This window comes from Penicillium concentricum (genome assembly GCF_028827145.1).
Source record: "Penicillium concentricum strain IBT 3081 chromosome Unknown utg000002l_segment0_segment0, whole genome shotgun sequence".
In the NCBI taxonomy this organism is placed as follows: domain Eukaryota; kingdom Fungi; phylum Ascomycota; class Eurotiomycetes; order Eurotiales; family Aspergillaceae; genus Penicillium; species Penicillium concentricum.
The window spans coordinates 6,063,531-6,075,627 of NW_026622755.1; the positions used below are offsets into that span (position 1 = coordinate 6,063,531).

Sequence of the window (12,097 nt, forward strand, 5' to 3'; positions counted from 1 at the left end):
GTTCAATTATATATTTGGCTACAATTATATTGCTTCTGAGACTCAGAGTTTGTGGTAAAATGTACCGCATTGACATTGGTCAAAAGAATAAGGACATGTATGTAAGGATGCAAGGGTGCAATCTTAGGATATCGTTAAACACAAGCGTGTGAAAGGAGAACCAACTCTCCACCAATTATTTCCAAAACCCCCTATTTATAACACTTGGCCCAGTCACCTCCAGCGCGTGCATAAGAAAGCCCCTTCACGAAATCACTACGGCGACAACGGCCGAGTTTATCCACCTTGCAGCCGTGCAGCGGAACAACGCGGTCATTAACGAGGACTCGCACGAGCGGCTCCGGCTCCTTGCCACATTGCATCATCTCGATATAAGCACGAGCACCGAAGCTAATCGTCTTGGCAGATGAATATCCGTCCGCTCCCTTGGGAGTCTGGAGGTGGTCAAGCGGAAGTGGAGCGGTGCCGTTGTACAGCCCCATAGCAAAGTAGATCGGAAGCATTCCGTTGTCGTGGGAGAAGTCTGCGTACATGTTGTAGTTGAGGGGGAATGTCGGAGCGCCGGGGGCATCAAGTGTGCTGTTTGTGCTTGTGTGGTCGTTCACTGGGGTTTTGGTGAGTCGAGCGATTAGTTCGTTCACGAAACCGACACCCTGGGTTGGGCCAAGGGGATTGCCTGCGCCATAACCGTAGTATTTGCTCACTGACTGCAGGTAGTCGTATTGGTTCCATTCGGCTTGGGTGAAGAGGTCGCAGAATGGAGATAGCTTGGATGCATCTTCAGTCAGAGTCACTGTCTCGAAAGGACAAAGGTCCATCAGACTGATCACATCAGTATCTGTGAGTTTAACGCCAGGGAGATCAGCCTCGATACGGGATTTGATGGGCGGCACAAAGACTGCCATGTATTTTTCTTCGACCTCATCGCCCAGTACGTCGTCCTCGAACTTGGGACAGGTGTTGTGGTTCAGAGTGTTGTTGGCGCCAACTTCTTCTGAGATGAGAACACTGATCTTGGGGGCTGGCTGCTTGTGGTCGGCCTTTTTGTCCTGCAACTTTGCCTGCTTGAAGCCCTCGATGAACTTCTCTCCCGAAGCGATAACCCGCTCCGACTCAGCTGAGCGAATGAAGGGCACAGCTTTCTTGGCCAACGCCTGGTAGCGCTGGTAGAACTTGATTCCCGAGTTCAACAACTGGTTCTCTCCGAAGGGTACCAAATCATCGCTGCCCATGGTGTATTCGTATGAGCTCAGGAATTTGGTCTTACCAGTGTATGCAGTCGCGTTCGCATGGATGGCGTTGAGGAGCTTGGCATATGCCTTGCTCTTGTTCGCCGATGGGAATCGAGCACCATGACGGGAGATCACTTGGGCAAAGGTGATCTCACAGTCTTTGGGTACCGCCTCATCTGAAACGGGCGATTCGTCCGCAACAGAGAAATAGGGCGAATACTGGCCCCACTTGTGCGTGAGCTCAGAGTTGCATTGGTAACCGTCCTCGACAGTATTGCAATCTTGTTTGTCATTGTTTCCGTGTTGCGATGACCTCTTTGACTTGTCAAGGGTGGAAGTCACAGGTAGCTCAGACTGGGTGGCATGCGAGGGGCTGTTGCACTGAATTCCAGGCACGGAGTACATAGCCAGGGCGAAAAGGCCCAGCACCGACATGGCGGTCAACGCAATCCATTTTCGGGATTTCTGACCTTGCCTCCGACCTTGATATTCCTCTTCAATCAGGCCCTCTTCCTCCCCGTGCTGTTGTTTGGAGAACACTGCCATTGAGCCGGGTGAATGAGTAGATAATATCAATGCTTGAAGTATGTGAAACCTGCAAGGATAGATGCAAAGATTGGGGGGAATCAGTCCATATTTAAATGTTGACCTGATTCTAAAATTGTTCGGGTTAACCCTTGCGGATAGGATGCTCGTGAGTGTTTTGATTGCGGTGATTCGCTGATTGGCCTGTCGGGTGTTGCTTGAAAGCGGGAAACACGTGGGAGATGCCCTACCCGTGACTCGATGGGATACTTTACAGTACCTGGAACTAGTCCATTCTAGTATACAAGTGGATGTCACTAGAGGTACCTTATGTATACTAGCCCAACGGGGGAGTTTGACGTATATTGATTCCGAGGTAATATTCTCCACTCCTCGCCTTACAGAGACAATTTTATGTACCTACATCTTCCTCAGACCATATATACGGAGCATTTCCATCTCTTTCTTCCAATCATATTGGCTCACTATGTCTTACCTCGCTTGCCGGGTTATGAATAGAGTTTCGGTGGCTCTCACATGAGGAAGCAGCGGCGAAGTAATGGATACATGCATGGAATTTCTTTGGCAACCTTGATATTACGGGATCTCATTTCCGATATAGATTATCTTATCTATACGGAAGCTAGCGTGAAAATATATACATATCTGTATGCATAGAAAAGTCGTTCGCATTGATTATGTACATATAAAAAGACATATAAGAAGATATCCATATATAATGTGTAAAAAGAATATCCAAAAACACAGGGAGTGTTCTTACATCTAGCATCCGCAATACGGCTTGGGCTAAATAGATCGGATATATAGAGTCCTATTTCGTCAAGGACCGACGCCGCATCAGCGGCCGACTATTCAGAATATAAGAGCTATAACAACTCGGCAATCGCTTTCACTCAAACTAGACATAAATGGGCTGAAATGAGTAGCCGGCCCTTTTGATATTTCCGTCTCTATAACATGAGATGCAGGTGTTGAACACGAGTGCTACCTACCCCGACGATATGTTACACTGATAAAATATATTCCACCAACTGTACGAAATCACGGCTAGTAAATCCCAGCTTTTGGTAAATTGCAATAAATCGAAGGACTGAAGGATTGAAGGATTTCAGAAGAAATTGATAATACGAGAGTAGGCTTGTCGTATACACACCTACTGTGGAGTCCATTGCACGTGTCACTTTTGGTCCAGTTCTTTGAGCTTTCCCTCTTAAAAAATTCCATATGATAGATAGAAACAATATGCCTACTCAGATTCTACCTGTTATCTTGCATTTAGGTGGATCAGGCCAAAAGTCATTTCATTTCAAACCTCCGTTGCTGCAGCTAGAAGATTGAAGGCATGATCATCCGTTTCAACGATCAGCATAGACACGTGAGCGTGTAGATCAATTCACTTTTTACTATCAAGAGTTTTATTAGGATTTTAAGCAAATCTAGTAAAATCTTAACCATCTAAGCACTACAGAGTATAGAAGTAGAAATAATGAAGTTGAATTCAATTCTGTAGTTCGACTGTGGGGGAACTCCAACCAATCAGAATTCCCGGGGTTGCCGAGACGCGCCCGACCCAAACATTCCGACTTTGCTCCAAAACAAACCAGCTTCAATCTTCAACTTCACCCTTTTACTCTCAGAATGCCTCCAATTAACAGAAATTCTGGTTTAAATGACGATTCATTTTCGCTTACCAATTTGGACGACGAAATAATGGGCACCTCGACACGACGTGTCGATCAGGAGCTTGACTACGATATCAACACATCAACACTCGACCGTGCTTTCCCCGAATTTTCGCAAATACAGACCTCCGAGGAGGAGGAACAGGAATTGGACGACCTTTCACACAGTGACCTCGATATGTCCGTCGAGGTGGGACGCGGTGCTGGCAAACCAGCACGCGATGACTCGCGCAGCTCTATGATGAGCTTCGAGAACAGTGTACGCTCATCCTCGCCCGCCATGCGCGTTGAATATCCCACACCACAAAAGCCAGTTACTGCTACGCGTCCGTCGCGTCGTGCAGTCAGTGAAAATCTACGAAAGAACGCCCAGGTGCGACGAGCCACCCAGGCGCAGAAAGAAACGATGAGCCCGCAAGTCTCGAAGGCCCAACGCGACCAGCGACGGACATTCTCCGATATGCACGCCAAAGTACGTGACAGCTATGAGGGTTCATTTTTGGGAGACGAACGACCTGCCCCTATCGCCACGAAGACGCGTTCGACGCGTTTTGGAAACGCAAACACTTCTCAGGAGATTGCAGACGCAATTGAGCGAGCTTCGAGGGAAGCCTACGCGAAGGAACTCCGCAAATCGGCTTCCAACACTGCAGGAACTCCCCGCAAAAGCAGTGCCAATGCAGCCAACACCAACACTATTGGTGACACCATGACCCATCAATCATTCCTTCTTCCCGACCTCCCTAACATCTCTGAACTCGTCTCTGGTGTGTACGAAGATGGTACACCAGTTTACTCCCGACAGGGCAAGATGCGCTCTACCCGATTTGTTTCCCCACTTCATGATCATACAGACCTGTCTCTCCCCCACGAGCACATGCCACTGGATGCAGTGCCCGTCCCCGAAGATGAAAAAGCCCTGTTTGTTCATCTGAGACTACTTCAGGATAAGGTGGCAGAACTGGAGATGTTCAAATCCGAGGCGGAGAGAAGAATGGACAGTTACCGCCAGGAGAATTCATCTTTGAAGGCAAACAGACCTCGCCAGTCATCAGCAAAGTACGAATCAGAGGATAATTCACACAAAAAGGGATCTAAGCGCCTGGAAAATGAGAACCAGAAGTTGGACGCAGCCAATCTCGCTTTACAAAATCAGTTGGATATCGCCGATAGAAAGGCCCAGGTCCAAGAGTCTGCCATCAAGCGCTTGAACCATGACAGAGAGTCAGCTATCTCACAGCTTGGAGCCGCTTACCTCGAAACCCGAGAGCTTAAGGCCGAGAACGAGGAATTGCGACAGGAAAATGCGGATCTCAAGTCCCAGATAAGCCGATTCTCGGGCCGCAAGGCTCGCGAACATGACACCGTCGAGTCCGAAGCTAGTTCAGCCGTTTCTGATGATGTCGATGACAGCCAATCTCACACTGAGCGCAGTGGAGACTTTAGTCGGAGCACCAGAGACATTACATCGAAAAGCCAGCGCTCCACCACGAGGAATAGACGCCATGATGACTCCCGCTCCAAGGTATCTACTCAAGTGGACAAGGAAATTTCTCGTCTCGAAAAGGAACGTGCCGATGAGGCTCTCTTCTCCATTGAGATGCGTGCTTCCAACTCTAAGCCATCAAAGTCGGCTGTGTCTCGCTCTTCCGAATCAAAGAGCTCCCGGAAACAACCCAGCACGAGCAAGCAGCGCGTGAAGCGAGTGATAGTTGAAGATGTGACTGGGCCGGAGGTGTCCGAGCAGACCAAGGCTTCATCTGAAGCGGACGTTACCTTGTTGAGTGTTATTGATGAACATGAAATCTCTCGTCTGCGCAAGACCTTGGAAGAAGAAAGAATGATGCGCAAGCAACGACGTTCGAGCGCCCCTAAGGAAGAGACCGTCAACTCGACCAGACAGAGCATTTTGAAACCCCCTGCCCCTCGCAAGTCATCTCTTCGCGAACCTAGGACTGACATCCCTCGCCCGGCCTCGGCTACTGGAGATATTACCACCGCTTCGAAGGCAAATACCGATGGAGACAGTAGTCTCACAGTACCAATTGCAGAGCGCTCCCGGCGCCATTCAGAAAATTCATTGCCTGCAACATCTCAGCGCAAGAAGCAGCGCAATGTCGCTGACATGACCTCCGCTTTCATCCTTCCTGATATCACGCTCCACCACGTCGACTTGGCGGCCGCTGATCCATCCAAGTTGCCACAAGCCACCCAAAAAGCATTGGATAGCATTGCTCGACACAATGGACAGAACTGCACAGTTTGCAATGCACACTCCACCGACGGCACCTGCAACCACGAGTCCGTGAAGGTCGCCAAACCCATTCCTGTGTCAGAGCGTATGCCCGAGCCATCCCTCTGGAACGAAGAACCAACTATGCGCCCCTCGCAACCTCCTGCCGTCGCTCTTGCTACTGTTCTCAAGGGCCTGGAGGATGAACTTTCCCACCTGAAGATGCAACTGGCCACATACCAAAGCGCCTATAATAAGCTTGACGCCTCGCTCGGCAAGCGCCCGCGCAAGGCCTTGCAAGAAAAGATTGACAAGATCTTCAAGGACATAGATATGAAGTCCGACCAAATTTACGCTCTCTACGATGTTTTGGAGGGCCAAAAGCAAGATGGTCGCGAGATGACCGAGCACGAAATGGAAGCGACTCTTGAGTCAATTGGAATTGATGTCGGCATGTCTCATGCACCTGATGTTACTGGTACTACCGATAAGTCTTCTCGCCACGGCCAGATTGACCTGGATGATGAAGAGGATTTGCCCTGGGAGGGTATTGAGAGCACTGCTGAGATGACCGGCCACCTTTCTCTGGGCGGTCACTGAGCTGATGTTTATTGCATCGCATTGCGTGTGTTGATATTATTCTGGTTACTTTGCTGCTACTTTGGCGCTGTTTCATGGAGTTTGGTTCGATCTGTATGTTTACTTCATTGATTTGGGTAATCGATTGTTGGTTAGGTAGTTCTTGATAGTCAAATGTCATTGCGGCCGTATCATGGCCTTGGAAATAACATTTTTCCATCTCTTGTTCAATACAGCATACCTCCCTTTCAGGTTGTTCAGCTGTTTCTGCTGTGTGTAGTATCAATCTCAATATCTTTGTTAATTTTCATTCTCCGGATGATGGTAATACCAGATGCAGTGGCTGGGATACCCCAAGCAAACAGAAAAAAACGCCATCGCTATGCTCAGTAGCTAATTAAAAATCCAAATACCATGCAAACCCCAAAGCCATTGCAAACCAAGTCGAAGTAGCATTCAAGCAGTGTTTTCTCCACTACCCGCAGCCATCGCAGCACCCTCTGAAGCCGTCGACTTCGAAATATTAGCAGCATCTCGCTGGGAGATTTCCTCCTCAACAAAGCAGCTCAACCCGGCAAAAGCCTCAAGCAGCGTGCGCGAGTAGTATTCACGCAAATCATAACCACCAGCCAGCATCCGCGCATCATTGCGAATAGGATCAAGATACTGAGACGGATAATATGACTGGAGAGAATAGTAATCGCGCTTTTCGGGCAAATAACCCATAAACGGATCGTAGGGCTTCTCCGGCTCGGGCGTGATGATCTTGCGCAGACCCTTGACAAGCCCTGTATCCGCCGCACCAGCATGATCCACCGTGGAAAGATTCGACCCGCGCTTGGTCTCCAACCGCAGTGCAGCTTGTTTCTGTCGAATGCGTTCTTCCTCGCTGCGACGTGCGGACGACTTCTTGAGCAGCACCTTGTGTCCCTCGCGCGCGATGGCCGCAGCATCTGTTGATGAGCCGGAGGCGAGTCTTGAGAGGAAATCCTCGCGTCCGGCTTGGATCTCTCGCCGCTCGGTCTCGTATTCCTGGCGTACTGCTTGGCGGCGTAGTCGGGCTTCTTCTTGTTCGAGGGTCATGCGGGCTTGGAATGAGGAGGCTTCCTCGGCTTCTATAGCTTGGTTTGTGCGGATTGATTGCATGTTGTCTGCGGCATATTTTTGGAGCTGGGCTTCGGTTTTCGCCACGTCAATGCGGCTTACTAGGTTCGCGATGATGTCCTCCCTTTGTTCGAGGAAATCGTCATATGCACGTTTTGAGTCGAATTCTTCTTCGCGGCGGTTCAGACTGATCGATATAAACTGTTAGTTCTCTCATATCACAGGCTGGTTCAGGGTGATTGGCAAGAGACGTACATGTGCATCACGCGCCGCCGGATATCTACTTCTCTCTCCACCCCGATATCTTCGAATGTTTGCTTGCGGAACCGATTTTTGCGCAGCGTCTTGCGACACCCAGCTACCGGACAGTTTGCGGGACCGGATGAGAAAATGCGGTCTACGCACGACTCGCACATCTTATGGTAGCATTCGGGGTTGATGAGAAAGCGCATGTCCGGGTTGAGGTATCGTGACGATTTGCAGACAGGGCAAACCTCTGTGGAAGGATATGGTTAGCATTATACATCACGACAAAGCCAAACAAGAGCTTACCGTCTTCATCACGGCGAGAAGCCGCATCGGAGGCCATGGTGAGTGAAGTGACGTGGGAGAGATGGACCATGGACTGGGCTGAGGCTGATAAGCAACGCACGTGCACGGGCCACATCCTCGTCACCTTTTTTTTTTTGCGACTTTTTCTTTTTGCCTCCGCCAACCCCTCTCTTTGCTCTGTTCCATTCAATTGACATTGTCAGTGTGAAGCTGCCACTTTTAGCAACCATGGGAATACCTAACCCCAACCTCGACGCTCTCGAAGAGCAACGCCTTGCGCTTGAAGAAAACATCCTCCAACTTCAGAAATCGCTTTACCACTGGCGAACCTGGGAAGCGGAATATGATGGAGTCCGCGAGGAGATCAGTAACCTAGAAGATGACGCCAACACAGACGAATTCCTTGCAGTGGCTCTGGAATTTGGCGGCACGCTGGTGGATCAGAAGGAAATGCAGACAATACTCGGTTCGCAAGGTGTGACGCGGTCTCGCGGGCAAGTGGTTGATCTTCTTGGAAGGCGTATCGACTACGTGCAGCAGAATGTTGCAACTATGGAGAAGAGGCTTTCGAAGGCCCAAAATGAGCTGGACGCTTTGATCTTGAATGATCAGCCACCGCTGCAGGACGGTGCGGAGTTCCCGATGCAGGAAATTATGGAGGAGCTTGATGAGGATGGAAACGTCATCTCGAGCAAGATCAATACTCCTGGGAATGACGCTACGGAATTACTGGATGTGCTGAAGAAGGCTGGTGTCAAGGATATTCCAGAGATTGGTGAGCCAGAGAAGACTCCCACAACTCCCGCCGATACTACACGTGAAGGCGCGATGGATGAGTCGATTAGCTCAGAGGCTGCAGACCTGCAGAACGGTTCCTCGAGTGGCGACAACGTAATCACAGATCCAAATGGCGTATCCCTGAAGTTCTCTCAACCTCAGTCTGTGGTGACTGCGGAGGATCGCATGCAGCCGCCTATCACGGACGTGAATGAATCTGCAGAAGAAGCAAGACTTCGCCGTGAAATGCTCGATTATGGGATCAACGAGGTTGGGGCTATCGTGGCAGAGTTGGAAATGGATGAGTCCGGAAGCGACATTTCTTTCGATGAGGACTACGATTACGACTACGACGCGGAAGATAATGAAGATGAACACGGTCGCTCTCACACCCGCCTCCCGGCGGAATACCACCAGCAAATGATGGAATTGGAGGCCAAGCTCAATGCCCGAGGCTTGATGAACATGGGCAAGGATACCGAGACATTCCCCGAGGAAGTGCAGCAAGAGATTGCGGCACCTGCTGAGGTTGAAACTTCCACCAAAGAGAAGAAACCTAAGAAGCGTGTTGCGTTCGCCGATGAGCTTGATATCGCACCAGCTCCCACACCCTCAGTTCCTGCAGAGAAGGCTCCTGCTTCACAGGCCGAGCCTCAGGTGCTCGCTGATTCCATTGTTGAACGGACCAGCCGTGTCCTGGAGCCTGCTCCAACCACCCCTGCTGTTCCTAAGAAGACGTCGCGGTTCAAAAGTGCTCGGGCTGTTGCTCCAGATAGTGCCGCCAGCGGATCTGTTACTACCGGGGCTACAATCGCAAATCCGTCCGAAGTCACCGAATCTCGCCTTCGCAAACAAGCCAATACAGCTCCATCTGTGGTGCCGCCTGTCCTCTTCCCCGCGACGCCAAAAGAGCCCAAACCCTTCTCCGCGCCGATCACTGATATCTCTGGGGTCACCGAGAAACCTTCTGCGCCTCAATTTCCACATGACCGAACACTAGCCGAAAAGGTCTTTGAGCGACAGCCCAAAATAGGGGCTGCAGTGGCTCCTGAACTGGACGTCTACGATGAAGAGCTTCACCAGAAGCAGATTGCGTCAGAGTTCTTCAATATGCAAAAGCGCATCAACGGCACTAAAGAAGACGAGGAACAGGATACTTTCCCTCCTGAGGAAGCTGAACCTAAGCGGGTCAGCAAGTTCAGAGCTTCACGAATGGGATAGTTTTGCAGTTGGTTACATGTATGTTCTTCAAATCCAATGTATCTATCAGGAAAGAAGTGTTTGTTTTGTTTGTCTAGTCCCCTTAGTCCTCATCAAAACCCTCCTTCCTCTCTCCTTCTCTCTCTCTCTCTCTCTCTCTCTCTCTCTCTTCTTCCCCCTTCCTCTGACCAACGGACTTCCAATTTCTGGCGGGTTTACCCTCAGGAAAATACAAGGTGCATACCCCTATCTCCTCGTGAGATGGGAAACCGTGGTATCACCACGAACTGAAGTCCAAGATCGAAAGAGGGCTTCTCTGGCTGCACTCCTCAATTCGATCAGAACAGGAGAGAAACCGTATGTTACTCGTGCTTTTCCTCTGGGGGGGCTCAGAGCAACTACGGGAGTATTGACTGCCTGGAGGATTGCAAGATGGAGGTGTGGTTTATTTATTCTCTCTCGACATCCCATGTAGCTTAATCTAAAGTCAATGCACTTATGTCTCGACTTTGTTTCCCACTTGTCACCTGCCGCAGTGCCTTGTCACGTAGTTCCCGTCCTATTTTCACCCTTAACTTGGGACTGGTCTGGCTTCAATCCAAACTTACACGAATGCATGTCTTTGAGACAATAAGGAATGACTCTCGATATTACCATATAATCCCTCATTCTTTATCGTAAAACCAATGTCTACTCGTGATAGAGCACACCAAATTGCAACATGACCCCTAGCATATCAACAAAGGAAGCACGAGACGACCTCAAAAACAAGAGGTCACGCCTGGTGCAATCTTCTCCAACTTGGTGACCATCTCTTCAAAAAAGGCTTCCTGGATCATAACTCCCTTTCCATTGGTCACGATACAAGATGGACTGGAGAATAGAGTTAGTTGACTTGATTTTCCGAAACAGACACCAACAACCGACTGACCTGTGAACCCGACAGTTTGTCAAATACTGCCCATTGCTTTTCTCATCGGCCATGATTGCGTGTACCAAAGCACGACTGCCCTCCTCCGTACTGCGAGCCAGCAGCCTTTCGCCAACGCGGAGGCCGACACTGTCCGTTTCCCGCACCAGTTGAGATTTGCAGAAGCTAGGGTTTGGCGTGTTGATGATAACCAGCGGCGCTTGACTTTGTGAAAGCCGATTCACAAACGCACGCACGCCAAACAATACCAGCAGCTTTGACAATGGGTATCGACCCGCCATATTGGTGGCTTCTTTGTTGTTGAGCGATTTGAAGATACCGCTCTCGTTTTGAGGATCCAGCTGCTCAAGAGAAGCGATATAATGCAGAGCCGAGTTTGGGATGGTGATGCGAGGTATGATATTGAACTTGGAAGCTGACTCTCGCAGTTTGGGGATCAACAAGGCAATAAGCAAGAACGTGCTCACTACGTTGACGGTAATCGTTTTCTCGTCCTCCTCCGATACACTAAATGTATTGGTAGCCAGCCCGGCATTCGCCAACAGAGCATCAAGACGTGGTAGAGCTGCAGCACGACTGACAAAGCTTTTGACTGAGGTATAGCTATCCATATCCAGCTGCCACACTTCGACTGAGCTTTCTTCGCGGTCGGTGGATTTCAATAGTTCTTGTCTTGCAGATTCACCCTTCTTCAGACCGCGTACGGCCATGATCAACTTCTCCACACCTAGACGCAACAGATGGCGGCTGGCCTCGAAACCGAGTCCTTGGTTTGAACCGGATACGATGATTGTCTGTCCGCTGAGATCGCCTTCAGGATAAGGGAGTTGGATGAAGATGTTGGAGAACACTGTTGAAGATACACCCTCTAGTGTCGAAAGAATAGACATGGCTCTGTCTTGCTGGATCGAATAAGATGGAGAAAAAAATAAGAATGAGTATCACTGTTCACAACTCCAAATCAATGTCCAACAGATGCTTTTCTTGACGCTTTAAATAGAAAGCCCTCTCGCGTCCGGGTTTATTATAGCCGTGCTCGTCAATTCAATTCTATCTGCGACATTGAAAGACGCTTTATAGGGCTTTATTATCTCCGCCTACTTCGTAATATATTACACAGGCCCGTTTGCAGAAAAGGCGTGTAATTATTGATTTCATGTATCAATACCGTCAAATAACGGATTAGGCCGGGATGGAGATAATATCTCCGCGTCGCATAGCCCTCTCCCCCTTCTTTTCTATACTCCGAGATGATCTGTTG

The 12,097-nt window shown here is 49.5% G+C and overlaps 5 protein-coding genes across 5 annotated transcripts; 2 read left to right on the forward strand and 3 right to left on the reverse strand.

Annotated features, from left to right (window-relative positions):
- Window positions 1-191: 191 nt before the first annotated feature.
- On the reverse strand, window positions 192-1,778 carry N7517_006001 (histidine phosphatase family protein; the record flags this gene model as incomplete). Its single annotated transcript, XM_056723731.1, has 1 exon — window positions 192-1,778. One exon carries the CDS (start codon window positions 1,776-1,778, stop codon window positions 192-194), a length of 1,587 nt encoding a protein of 528 aa, XP_056579981.1.
- Window positions 1,779-3,416: 1,638 nt separating this feature from the next.
- Window positions 3,417-6,293, forward strand: N7517_006002 (uncharacterized protein; the record flags this gene model as incomplete). Its single annotated transcript, XM_056723732.1, has 1 exon — window positions 3,417-6,293. One exon carries the CDS (start codon window positions 3,417-3,419, stop codon window positions 6,291-6,293), a length of 2,877 nt encoding a protein of 958 aa, XP_056579982.1.
- Window positions 6,294-6,728: 435 nt separating this feature from the next.
- Window positions 6,729-7,965, reverse strand: N7517_006003 (TFIIH/NER complex subunit TFB3; the record flags this gene model as incomplete). The annotated part of the gene is made up of 3 exons (XM_056723733.1): window positions 6,729-7,563; window positions 7,632-7,872; window positions 7,929-7,965. 3 exons carry the CDS (start codon window positions 7,963-7,965, stop codon window positions 6,729-6,731), a joined length of 1,113 nt encoding a protein of 370 aa, XP_056579983.1.
- Window positions 7,966-8,156: 191 nt separating this feature from the next.
- N7517_006004 (prefoldin-like protein) lies at window positions 8,157-9,926 on the forward strand (the record flags this gene model as incomplete). The annotated part of the gene is made up of 1 exon (XM_056723734.1): window positions 8,157-9,926. One exon carries the CDS (start codon window positions 8,157-8,159, stop codon window positions 9,924-9,926), a length of 1,770 nt encoding a protein of 589 aa, XP_056579984.1.
- A 740-nt stretch (window positions 9,927-10,666) lies between these two features.
- Window positions 10,667-11,726, reverse strand: N7517_006005 (Short-chain dehydrogenase/reductase SDR; the record flags this gene model as incomplete). The annotated part of the gene is made up of 2 exons (XM_056723735.1): window positions 10,667-10,778; window positions 10,837-11,726. The coding sequence occupies 2 exons, from the start codon at window positions 11,724-11,726 to the stop codon at window positions 10,667-10,669; spliced, it is 1,002 nt and encodes a 333-aa protein (XP_056579985.1).
- Window positions 11,727-12,097: the final 371 nt, after the last annotated feature.